At 46.3% G+C, this 11,949-nt stretch overlaps 1 protein-coding gene across 1 annotated transcript in view; it reads right to left on the reverse strand.

The window, feature by feature from the left end:
- Positions 1 to 11,949, reverse strand: part of TRIM71 (tripartite motif containing 71, E3 ubiquitin protein ligase) — a 64,393-nt gene that overhangs the window by 51,849 nt on the left and 595 nt on the right. Inside the window, exon 2 of the mRNA XM_006890617.1 lies at positions 11,633 to 11,949. This exon is cut by the window's right edge and continues 5 nt beyond it. Coding sequence (XP_006890679.1) covers positions 11,633 to 11,949 — 317 coding nt within the window. The remainder of the gene's footprint in view (positions 1 to 11,632) is intronic.

Genomic DNA, 11,949 nt, shown 5'->3' on the forward strand with positions numbered 1-11,949 from the left:
CTCTGTAAGTGTTCATTAAAATTAATAAAATTAAATTTAAAAAAAAGAGATCGTCACTTTTCTCTCTTGGAGTCACTGGTGAATTCAAACCACCAACATTTGTGTTTGCTGCCCAACATGCACCACACGTGTATTATGAGGCAGAAGTGTGCCTCCTTGGGGTTTTCAAAGCTGTGGCCGTTGTAAAAGCAGCTGATTGTTGTTGTATGGTAAAAATCAACCCATACAGTGGGTTTTCAGAGGCAAAAAATGACACAGAAAGAGACTGTCTGTCCTTCTGGGGAGCAGCGGGTGGATTCAAACATTGTGCCTTTGGGATTGCAGCACATTTCGCCATGAGGCCACCAGGCAGCCAGGCCTTTCTTCCAAGGCCCCTCTGGATGGATTCCAGTGCTGCCCAGACTGCTTTATGGGGAAGAATGCCTATCTTTTCCCCACAAAGGGGCAGCTAGTAGACTCAAATCACTGACCTGTCAATGACATTCTATTGTTGTTATGTGTCATTCAGTAGCAAATGGCTCATAAGTCACCCGCCAGCAGGTTTTCAGACTATAAATCACCTGGGAGAAGAATGCCCATCTTTCTCATGAGAAGCAGCTGGCAGATTCGAACCACTTCCCTTTGCATCGGCAGCTCAACTCCTCACGACAGCCACCAGGAAAAGGGCAGGAGTGGCAGCACTTCCTAAATAACATGTCTCTGGAAATTATGAACTTTGATACATGATGATAGTTATAGAAAGGCTTCAGAGGGAGCTCTGGTGGCCTAGTGACAAGAAGCTGCACTGCAATCCCAGAGACATGCAGTTTGAATCCACCAGATGCTCTGCTGGAGAAGGAGAGACAATCTCCTCCTGTACCAGTCAGATCCGATTTGATGGTACACACCCAAAAAATAATAAAACAGAATAAAAATAAGTAAGAAAGGTTTCAGGTCTTTTGTTCATTGGGTCGCTGAGAGTCGTGCTCGACTAAGATGGCAATCCACAACAACAACAAGATGTTATTTACCTTCCTCAGGAGTGCTGAAAGGAGCAGGAAGCATTAGTTTTGTTTTCAATCGTGTACTCAACTTCCTACCTAAATTCCACCCTCCTCCAACACTCATTGGGCTCACAGGATGGGGAGGAGGGCACTGGATAGGGCGGGATTCAGATTCATGGTTCATATGGTTGCTATGAGCTATATGCAACCTAATGGCACATGCATAATAACCCCACCACCAAGACTTATCTTAAGCTCCAAGCTCACTTCCCTACCTCAAAAGCCCTTTGTTTAGCAACTGTGGGCATCTGCGGTCATGCTCCTAATAATCTACACAAATAGAATAATTTAAGACCAGAGGTACATGGTTCGAATGCACCAAATGCTCTGCTGGAGAAGAAGGGGCAAATCTCCTCCTCTACCAGTCAGATTGGATTTGACAGTACACAGACATAATTTAAAAAAAGAGAAGACTTCATATAAAGGCCCCCCCATCAACCTTCTTCCCCACTTTGAGATTCCCGGGTTCCCCAGTAGGACCCAGGTGGGGAACCCAGCAACCAGAGAACAGACAGCGTTCACTCATCTTCAGCGGAGTGCACTTGTCCGCAGCCAGCAGGCATGCCAATATTTGCACAAGAAGCCGTAACGCATCGCGTCCTCACAGCAATTTTAACTTCCCAAATCATTTCTTGGTATCAAATATCATCACTTGGCCACCAACCAGGAAAAAAGTCTTTAAGAAGGTAAGCAGCATATTTCATTTCATGAAGAGGAATTTTACTCAGCTGGCTGCCAACTCAGGAAAAACGAAAGGCAATTCTGTTGAGGGTGTTTCCCTAGGATGATGCCTGAGCACATGCAAACGTCACGCTGTCCTGGCTCCTCCTTTAAAGCCATCTCTGGACAAAATGCTGTTCACTGCGGGTGACTCTGACCAAGGGCAGTTCCACACATGTCCCACGAACAAAAGGTGCCTAGTTCTACACCAGCTTCTGGGTCTTTGGTTCATTGGGCTTAACTTTTGTAGCCCCTGTGCACTTCAAGTGCCTTTGAGCCCGGAGAGGCCAAACATTTGGCACTGCAGTTAGACAGTATCATTTTGGGAGCCACAGATTTTTTTAATTAATTTTAATTAAAGTGTACAAAGACTTAGGGTTTCCATTCATTCATTGTTGCATTTTTCTCCCTGCCCACCCCTTCACCCCCAACTAGCTCTTCTCTTTGAAAAGTAAAATTCTTTCATTGTTATGCAACCCCTTCTCCCAAGTCGGCTCCACTATGCAGCCTTCATTCTGGGCTCCTGTCATGATAATAATACATAAATCATATTTCCCTTTTAAACAGTTCTCTCCCTCATCTGTTTCAACTCAGTATACATTACTTATCCCCTCTTTCTCAGTCTTCCCTCAACCCCAATGTCAGTCCTGTTTTACAACCTATGCAATATTCGTCCTTTTGTGACTGAGATATTTCACTCAGCATAATGTCCTCCAGGGTCACCTATTTTAAATATTTCATGAGTTCCTTGTTTCTCAATGCAGCGCAGTATTCCATTGTGTGAATATATCAGAGCTTCTCTATCCATTCGTTTGTTGATGGGCACTTGGGTTGTTTCCAGCTCTTTGCTATTGTGAACAAAGCTGCAATAAACATGGGTGTCCATATATCTGCTCGGGTGGTGGTTATGGTTTTAGGATATATTCACAGTAGTGGAATTGCTGGGTCAAATGTTATTTCTATTTCCAGCTTTCTGAGAAAGCGCCATACACCCTTTTCCATGGTGGTTGCATCATTTTACACTCCAACCAACAGTGAATAAGGGTTCCAGTTTCTCCACAACCGCTCCAGCATTTGACGTTCGCTGTTCTCTTAAATTTTGCTACTCTTACTGGGGTGAGGTGATGAGTGAGAGTCACAGATTTTTTTACAGGCTAGTTCTCAGAAGTCTGTCACCAGCTCTGCCTTACAGGTCTGGCCAACTCTAATATTCCACTGCAAACTGCCCACCATTGCTAACACTGGTGGGAATACAGGTAGTTTAGCTCCAGCATCATAGTAACACCCAAGCAGCATGGCAGAAAGATGCAGCAATTGGCTTCATAAAGGTTTATGGTCTCAGAAGCCAGAGACGGTGGGTTTGACTGCCTTATTATGCATCAGAACAGTCTAGATGACACTGGACTTGCTTTTGGTGACCTGTTTCATTTTCTCTTCAATGACCCAGAAAGCCAAAGGAAACCAAGACAGTAGAATTGTAGTAGAAATAGATACATGAGACCCCCAAAGTTAAAGACTATTTTCCATTGCTTCCAAGAAAACACCTGACTGCAATTAAATGTGGTAACATAAACACTAAAAATCCTGTAAATTTCTGAAAAAACAAAACTTGTTCACTGAATCGTGCAATCACTCCATGGCAAATATAGTTTGTAATATAGGTGCTGGGCTAAGTGTCAGGGGTCAGAAGACCAAAAAGTCACCTTGTCTTCAGGCCTGACTCCGATGTGTAAAGTAAAGAACGTTAGACACAGCAGTTAAACAGACAACTTTAATACAAACCTTCACAGAGTTGCTGTGAGTTTGATAATTTTCCAGCTATTATTTAAACATTCTTTACCATGTCATCTACTTTTCTACTTAAATTATCTATATAAGGGGTCTATTTTCAGAACAAACCTATGTTGTTGATGTTGTTGTGTGCCACTGAGTTGGAATCAACTCACAGCTGACCCTCCAGCGTGTTTTCGGAGACAGTAAATCGCATGGGAGGAGATTTTCCATCCTTCTCCCTGGAGCAGCAGCTAGTGGACTTAAATCTCATGTCTTTGGGATTGCAGCACAGTCCACTGGTGCTCCCTAAAAACCTACTGTTTGGGGAGCTCTGGTGGTCTAGTGGCAAGGAGCTGCATATACAATCCCAGAGGCACACGGTTCGAATCCACCAGATGCTCTGCCGGGGAAGGAGGGACAATCTCCTCCTGTACCAGTCAGATCTGATTTGACGGTACACGCACACAACAAAAATAATAAAATAAAAATTAAAAAAAAAACAAACAACAAACCTACTGTTTGTTGTTGTTGGGTGTCAAGGAGTCACTTGCAAATTATGGCAACCCTCTGACAGCTCTGAACCCTGCTCCAGCCTCAGTGTCTCAGACTCACTATTCCCATTACGGCACTCACTGGGTCAATCCATCTCATCCAGGGTCTTCCTCTCTCGCGCTGTCCCCCTCCACCCCTGCACGCACGATGATCCATCCATATAAGAAAAATACTATTGCCTTTGGCACTGGTCCCTGAGAGGTGGACGAGGACATGGTTCAAACACACAGTCACATTTTGGGAGAAAGATGTAGCAACCCGCTTTCACAGAGATTTCATTTACTGCCTAGGAAATCCTCTTCGGAACTTTACTCAGAACAACACGGGCAGAACTGACTTAATAACAATGAATTTGGCTTTTTGTTTGGTTTAGTTTAACGATCTGAATGACTATTGGAATCTATTTCACATACCATTCTCATTTTTTTTTTACCATTCTCATTTTTAAGTCAACTAAGAAATCACTTAGATGCAGACTTTACAGGGGAATTAAATGCCTTTTTTAAAAAAAAATAGTATTATAATTTTAATTCGTTAGAAAGAAGTTCCTGAAATTGCCTGCCATTTCAAGAAAAGCATCTTTTTTTTTTTAACTGCAAAAGGTTAAAGCCAGAAGGAAACAGATGGCCAAGCTTCCAGAAGAACAGACTAAAGGATACAGCTGTTGATGGACATTTGCAAAGAAGGCATGGATGGGCTCCCTCGTTCCCAGGGGCTCCTTTCATCCGTCAGACACACAGGGCGTCCATGTCGGAGGAGACAGAACGTTCTCAGTGTACACAGAACATCACCCACTTCTCCCTCTTGTGAACGAATCCAGGTTCCTTAAATATTGGTGGAATTTGCCCCCTAGAGTCTTCTTAGGCAATCAAACTCTCAATTTCCCATGGCTACTTTCTAATTGTTAGGAGAAGCTATTCTCTGAAGAGGAACATCATGCTTGAAAACGTGGAGGATCAGCGAAAGAGAGTTAGACCCCTCCCCATGAGACAGGTGACACAGTGACTGTAGCAATGGCTCCCAGTGAGTCAGAGGATGAGGTTGGAACAGGCCAGGGATCAGCTCTGTTGTTTATTGGCTCATACTTTGTGCTGTGCTAAGAGTTAACACTCCATGGCACCTATCAACAATAATCTTAAATTACTGTGAGTCACACCTTATCAATAAATACCACCACTTCCTTAGGTCTTTTGGGTGGAAAATGGGTTTTACTACAATTTGCAACTGGCTGCCATCTATTGAAGACTAAAGTGGGATCATGACAGATTTATAAAAAATAAGTCAGTCAGCACTGTAATTCTAGAAGTGCACGTTTCAAATCCACCAGATGCTCTGATGGAGAAGGAGGGACAATCTCTTCCTGTACCAGTCAGATCAGATTTGACCGGGGGCGCGCGCAAACACACACACACACACACACACACACACACCACACACACCACACACGTCAGTCAGTGGAAAGTGATCCTCAGAGCAGGAACTATCTTGAGCTAACAGGAAAATTACACGGAAAGCAAAACAAAGTAATGAAGGGAGCTCAGGTGGTCTAGTGGCAAGAAGCTGTACTGTAATCCCAGAGGTGTGTGGTTCAAATCCACCAGATGCTCTGCTGGAGAAGGAGAGGCAATCTCCTCCTGTACCAGTCAGATCTGATTTGATGGCACACGCACACAAGGTAACAAAAAAAATAAAATAAAAATAAAAATTAAAACAACAGTTATAAAGTAATGGGTAAGCTAACTGAAGTAAAAAAAAAGTCTCCTCAAAGCTAAGCTGAGTTTGGAGGAGATATGAAACCTGGAGTGGGGTTCCCCCTTTTTGCTTTTCTTGACCTTTGAAGCCAGTGCGAATAAACTTTTCAAACCTGGAGGAATCCAGGTATGGCAGCTGAATGCAGGAGGCAAAACCATCTTGGGAGTATGGTTTCAAGCAAAATCATTTCAGATAAATAATGCTGGACTCCACTACCTGTTTTTCTGTTAATAAGTCAGGAGTTTGTCAAAACAAGTCCACCTGGTTCCAGTCCACTTGGCTGGTGGATATACAGAAAATCTCAAAATGAAAAGAATGGTACTGTAGTTAGTATTGAGCACGCAAGAGGTTCTATCAGCTGAAGAGGAAAAGTGATCAGGTTTTCTTTTACAAGTCGCAATGCCTGAAGGTGGACAGGTTGAGGACAGTGTAGGGCAAGGCGCTGCATCCTTCCCCATACAGGCAACCAATTCTTTATCCGTTTTAAGTTCTAACTCTTTCAGAATAAGAGCGATGGTAGAACTCTCAATTAAGCCTTTAACTCTTTGGTAGTGTTATGGAGAGTGAAGGACAGGACATCATTCTGAAACCTCATATAAGCTAGAGTTCTCAACCTTTTTGGTTAAATGTCAAGAAGAATAACACTAGAGATGGTCTTTTATCTCTAAGAACGAAACCAGCTAAAACAAACCTCGCCCTCTGTGTTACAGAACTAGATGGGTAAACTGTACGATTAAACATATTAAGTGTTTTTTAACTTAGCACCAAAAGAAACAAAATTCAGGGGAGGTTGGCTAAAAGTTAGGGGCTTTGAAACAATGATCAAATAGCTGACATTTTCCCTTGAATTACAGGAAAATGTATAAAACCATTCTCATCTAGAAGACCGTTGTAACAACTAAAGCATTTTAACCACATCTTCTTTCTCGCTTCCAGGATGTATTAATTACATTATATACATGCACAACTAGAGATCTTCAACTTTTTTAAAAACTTAGAAAAGCGAACTTTTACATGTGAAGGGAAAGTTAGTTCCATTCTAAACAGTGCTTTAGGAAACTAGTTCATTTTAGTCCGTTTTCACCTCCTAACACTAGTAAAAGTAAATACAAAATAAAGAAAATAAACACCAAATAGCTTAGAAAATACATTCTAAAATAGAATGAAAGAGAAAGCTGGAATAGAACATGTACTATTACAACGATATAGGCAGAAAAACTGCATGTAAAGTACAAAGGAGCCAAAAGTCATGATCAAGTGCTTATTTTTATCTTTCAAAGCCCTCAGTTTTCCAAAACACATATTCATGGAGTTGGAAAGGAAACTCTTCAAGTTCTAGTCAACCCTAAATCACTTCAGTTTAGCTAAGAAAGGAAATATCAAAGTTAGGAAAAGTTCCCCAATACGCTAATAATACTCCAGCAGCCTCAGATTCTAGAAGTTACGAACTGCAGCTTATGCCCGAGAGGCATCCCTTCCCTCTGCGAAGCAAGTCCTCCTCAACTAGCCACAGCCTGCTTCCCCAGGTCCAGGGAGATAAAGTCCATTCCTGTGCACTTTAATGAAAGGTCAGGCACATTCCTCAGCTCAAACATGGCTTTTCTAAAGCCTCTAGACAAGATTACATGCAAAGGCGGAGGAATTAAGAAAACCAGTAAAGCTTATTTCTTCCCACATTTTCAGGCAGCCTTTTCTGAACTCAACCAATGTCAAGCTGCAAATACGTACCTACCATGCTAGACTGATTCACAGGAGCATCTCTGAAGTTATTCCTGGCTCCGGGAAGTGACATTTCTGACCAACAGGGGCGTGAAAGATGTGTTGAAAGAAGCCGAATCTACCTTATCCTGAAGCGTGTCAGCCATGAGGTGCAGAAATACTAGAACGCTCCTCCCATTCATTTTTTCCCCCTTGCCAATACAAAACAGTGTCTTACAGAGCTTTTTACACAACAGTGCATTTACATAATTCGAAACAAACATGCACAGCCTAGGTGTGTGTGTGCCTGAAAAGCAGTGAATCACATTTACTTAGGGGAAAAAACATGACAAATGCAAGCCCTAAATGGTCCAAGTTTGGCACTGTGAAACCATCCACAAGGTCCTCCCAAGGCCAACTCGGTGACCTCGCTTCAGAAGTCAGCCTTGAACACCTCACGAAGCAGGCCTTTTCCTACTTGACACAAGCAGGAATGGCCTTGGTGACAATTAACAAAGACAACATTCAATTTTAAGTAAGACTGAAATTTACTCCAAAACCGATTTTAGGCAGCAAAACTACCTTGTTTAACCTGGGGGAGAGGGTCCTCAGAGGGAGGTCAATCCCAGAGGCTAGGGAACTCAAAATGCTGGGGCAAATTGGGTCAGGATCTTTCCAAGACTCTTTTTCTTTTCTTTGTGTGACAAAGGATCTGCAGTCAAACGGTATCAGCACCTGCGTTCCATCTTCCACCTGAGAAACTTAGGAAAACCCTAGTCCCTGGGTGACCTGGCTGGGAACAGTACTGCCATCCTGAGCTGGGCTGGATGGAATACAAGGTTTCCCTCAGCTCAACAGGGCAACTGTGTCTCCAGGCTGGTCCCCTACCAGCCTCCGCTCCAACCAGGAGTGAGCAGGGCCATCTTGGGGGACTGGGATAAACCCTCACCTCATGTACCTTTCCTTGATTATAAAACATAGATGCCCAGTTCTCGAGACTCTGAACACACATCCAGGTACCCAAGGACTCACATGCTATAAAATACTAGAGCAGGGAGCAAGTCTGAACTCCCCAGCTTCCAAGCTCAGTTGAGGTTCTTCTCCCTGTGGACAGAGGATGGACAATCATTATGGAGTCAGTGCCAGGCCAGCCAGGTCCCAGGCCTGATGGGCTCTGGGAAGGCAGCTTGTCTTGCTCAGATCCAGGCCTCAAGACTTCCAAACTGACCACAGCAGCACAAACCCACATGAAAAACAACAGGTCCGCTAATGAGCCAACCGCAAAAAAAGGGCTTCAGAAGCAACAAGCAACCCTTCTCATTATTTCACTAGAAAAACCAACTCTCAACTTTTTACGTTTCAAAACTATCAAAAGTAGTGCTCAGACACCATCTCCTCGCGAATTCCAGCCATTTCCAGAAAGATGAGTCAGCAAAGGGCCGCCTTCCACCCACCATTCGCCAACTCAGGCCTGCTCCAAAACAGAGGCAAAGCAGGCTGTCCTGAGGTCAGGTGGCATCTGTCACGGGAAGGGAAGGACGCCCTGAATTATTTAATGGGACTTCTCCATGAACCTCATCACCTATTTCTCTTCTCTAAACACCCAAGTCCAGTGAGCTTTGTTATCTTTAAATTCAAATGCTCCAGCACTGTTGGAGGAAAGAAGGTCTAAATATCCACTGCCAAGGTATCTTTTTAAAACTGAGAAACAGAGAGAGTAAGAATTTTGCTTTAAACTGGGAAAAACGGATTTTTTTTTAAAAGACCTTGGCCAACAACTTCAATTTGGTTTGTCCTAGATCATGGTGTACCTTCCAGGCTGAGCGGCCCCACTTCATTTTCTCCCCTGCAACCTGAAGAGCTTTCTAATTTTAAAAGTGAGTAAACCTTTTACAAGGCTGTCAACGATGAGCATCCACTGGGTTTCAGCCAAATGCAAAACACAAGCAGACCTCCTACGGCACACAGAAGTAAAAATGGAGATGTCAATGGAGGGCTCTCCAGGGGGAAATTCTCCTCTCCAGGGGGAAATTCTCGCGGGGTTTGGGCGCCCTCGTCCCCTTCCCCAGACTATTTGAACTTAATCTGCAAGTAAATTACCTCCAGTTCCTAGGATTAGGGGAAGTATTTGGCTCTGTGGGATTAAAGGGCACACTACCCACACTTGTCCACGAACACTAAAAAGTGCAAAATAAAACTTTTTAAAAACGAAAGTATCACTAACATTCACATTCAGAAGTTTTAAAAGGAGGTGGCCACAAACAATTTAGAATTTCCACTTTTATTGAATTAGGAGAAGCCGGTTTAAAGCCATCAGGGCACAGCTCCGCCTCCTTTCCCCCCAATAACAGGATGCGCGCGTGGAAGAGGCTGCCAGGCTGGACTCGCACGCACACTAACTCTCCGTGGGACTTTTAAGAGGCCCCGATGTCCCTCCACCGGCGGCCTAACGCGACTGCACGCACCAGAGTGCTCACACAGGTCTAGAGAAGTTACCGACACTCCAAATAGTGGTCCCTCCACTCCCTAGATGGAGCGAGCTGGCGGTGCGCCTCCACATCCATGTGCGAAGGGAAGGGTCACGTGATGGGTGGAAACTAAGCCCTTAAAGGTTCCTCAGAGACCCCACAAAGTGCAGAGTGGCCGCGATGCAGCTCGGACCATGCCCACTCCGGGCTCGGGCTCGGACAGCTGATCTCGCCTTTTCTAAGGGAAGTGGAGCCCAGCTGAGCTGGGTGGGGACACCAGGGAATCCGGTTCCCGCAGGGGCTGCAGCCGGGACTGCACTGCATGCCCCCCGCGAGCAGAGGGCAATGAGCGTGGTCTGTGGCCGCCGGTCCGAGGGTGACCACGAACCAGCTGAGCGGTCAGGAGGCGCTTTTTATAGCGCGGGAGATCGAGACCACAGATCAAGGAACAAGAGCTGGAGACCCCAACACCCACGAAGGATGAACACGTGCTTCTGTCAAGTGTGATGATAACAAATCGTGAAACGGAGAGTGCGTAAGTGATGGCGCAAATCACGGATTAAGGGTCATAACGTCCACGCAAAAATCATTAAAACGTCTAAGTGCAGGTTTTCACCACTATTTAAAAATCCACACAAGTCTTCTATTCTGAGACAAAAAAGCTTGTCCTCTGTCCAAAACAAGAAACGCGGCCCCTCATTCAGACCCATCTCCGCCGAGGCGCGGAGTGCGCACGTGGAAACCGGTCCCCGCGAACGCGCCCCAAACAACCCCACACCCAGGACCTTCTCAGTCCACGCCTCACCAAGAGGCAAGCCCCGGCGAGGAAAATACGGGCCGCGGACGGGCAGAGCACCCCAGGAGCCCACGTCCACACCGATTCACAATTTCCATCCCGCGTCCTGCTTAGGACAACAATCTACACGCTTTGTCAAAACAGAAAAGGGACAAGCTGTGAAGACTCCCGCGGTGCGGGAACAGCAGAGGGGAAGGGAACTCCCACGTGCAGGCCAGGTCTACTACACACACACACACACACACACACACGCAGCCCAGATCTACAACATACACACACACATACACCACACAAAACATACACCACGTGCAGGCCAAGTCTACAACAACCCCCACCCCATGCGCAGCTCTGTTCTACAGCGCGCGCGCACACACACAGACCTCACACGTGGAGACCAGGTCGACAGCACAGAGACACACACAATACGTCTCTCGTGCAAGCTGGGCTATAACACATTCTTCTTGTTGGCTGCCGTCTACCTGGAGCCAAGGGTGCGCACATTTCCCAGGAAAGTAAACACTTGACAAGGGAGAGGGGTCCGGGCGCTGGAAGCCGTCGGGGCCACTAGCAGGCGCGGGCAGAGCAACCCGCAGCCCGTCTCCCTCCACAGACACCACTTACTTCCCATATCGTGGCGCACGATCTACTTGGAAACAACCGGCTGCCGATTTGAAAGAAGCGAATAAATCGATCAGGAGAAGTGGGTCTCCTCCTTCCTCGGGGGCCCGCTGGAGGCCCTCCGGAGAGCAGTGGGAAGCCTGGCTCGCACACCCCGGCACACGCTCCCTCCCTGCCCGCAGGGCGCACGTCCCCGGGGCCGCCACACTCACCTCGTCGTCGTGGTGCTGGCAGAAGCCGAGGCGCTCAGGGAACACCGACAGGATGGAGAAAGGCGAGGCGGGGAAGGGCGGCCCGAGCCCCAGCTGCTGCGCTGCCGCGGCGGCGGCGGCGGGGCCCGGCGGACCGCGCTCAATGTAGTGGTCCTTGGTGAGGCGCACGCGCTGGTGAGCGCGGACACAGTTGTCGCACAGGTGCTCCTGGCAGTCGAGGCAGCGCGATGAGGCGGCATTGCCCTCGTCGCAGGAGCTGCAGCCGTGAGGCCGGCGCAGCAGCAGGGCCGACGGTGAAGCGGCCGGGCCACCCGGCG

Source organism: Elephantulus edwardii, unplaced genomic scaffold (genome assembly GCF_000299155.1).
Source record: "Elephantulus edwardii isolate Elephantulus edwardi_28Jun2011 unplaced genomic scaffold, EleEdw1.0 scaffold00091, whole genome shotgun sequence".
NCBI lineage: Eukaryota > Metazoa > Chordata > Mammalia > Macroscelidea > Macroscelididae > Elephantulus > Elephantulus edwardii.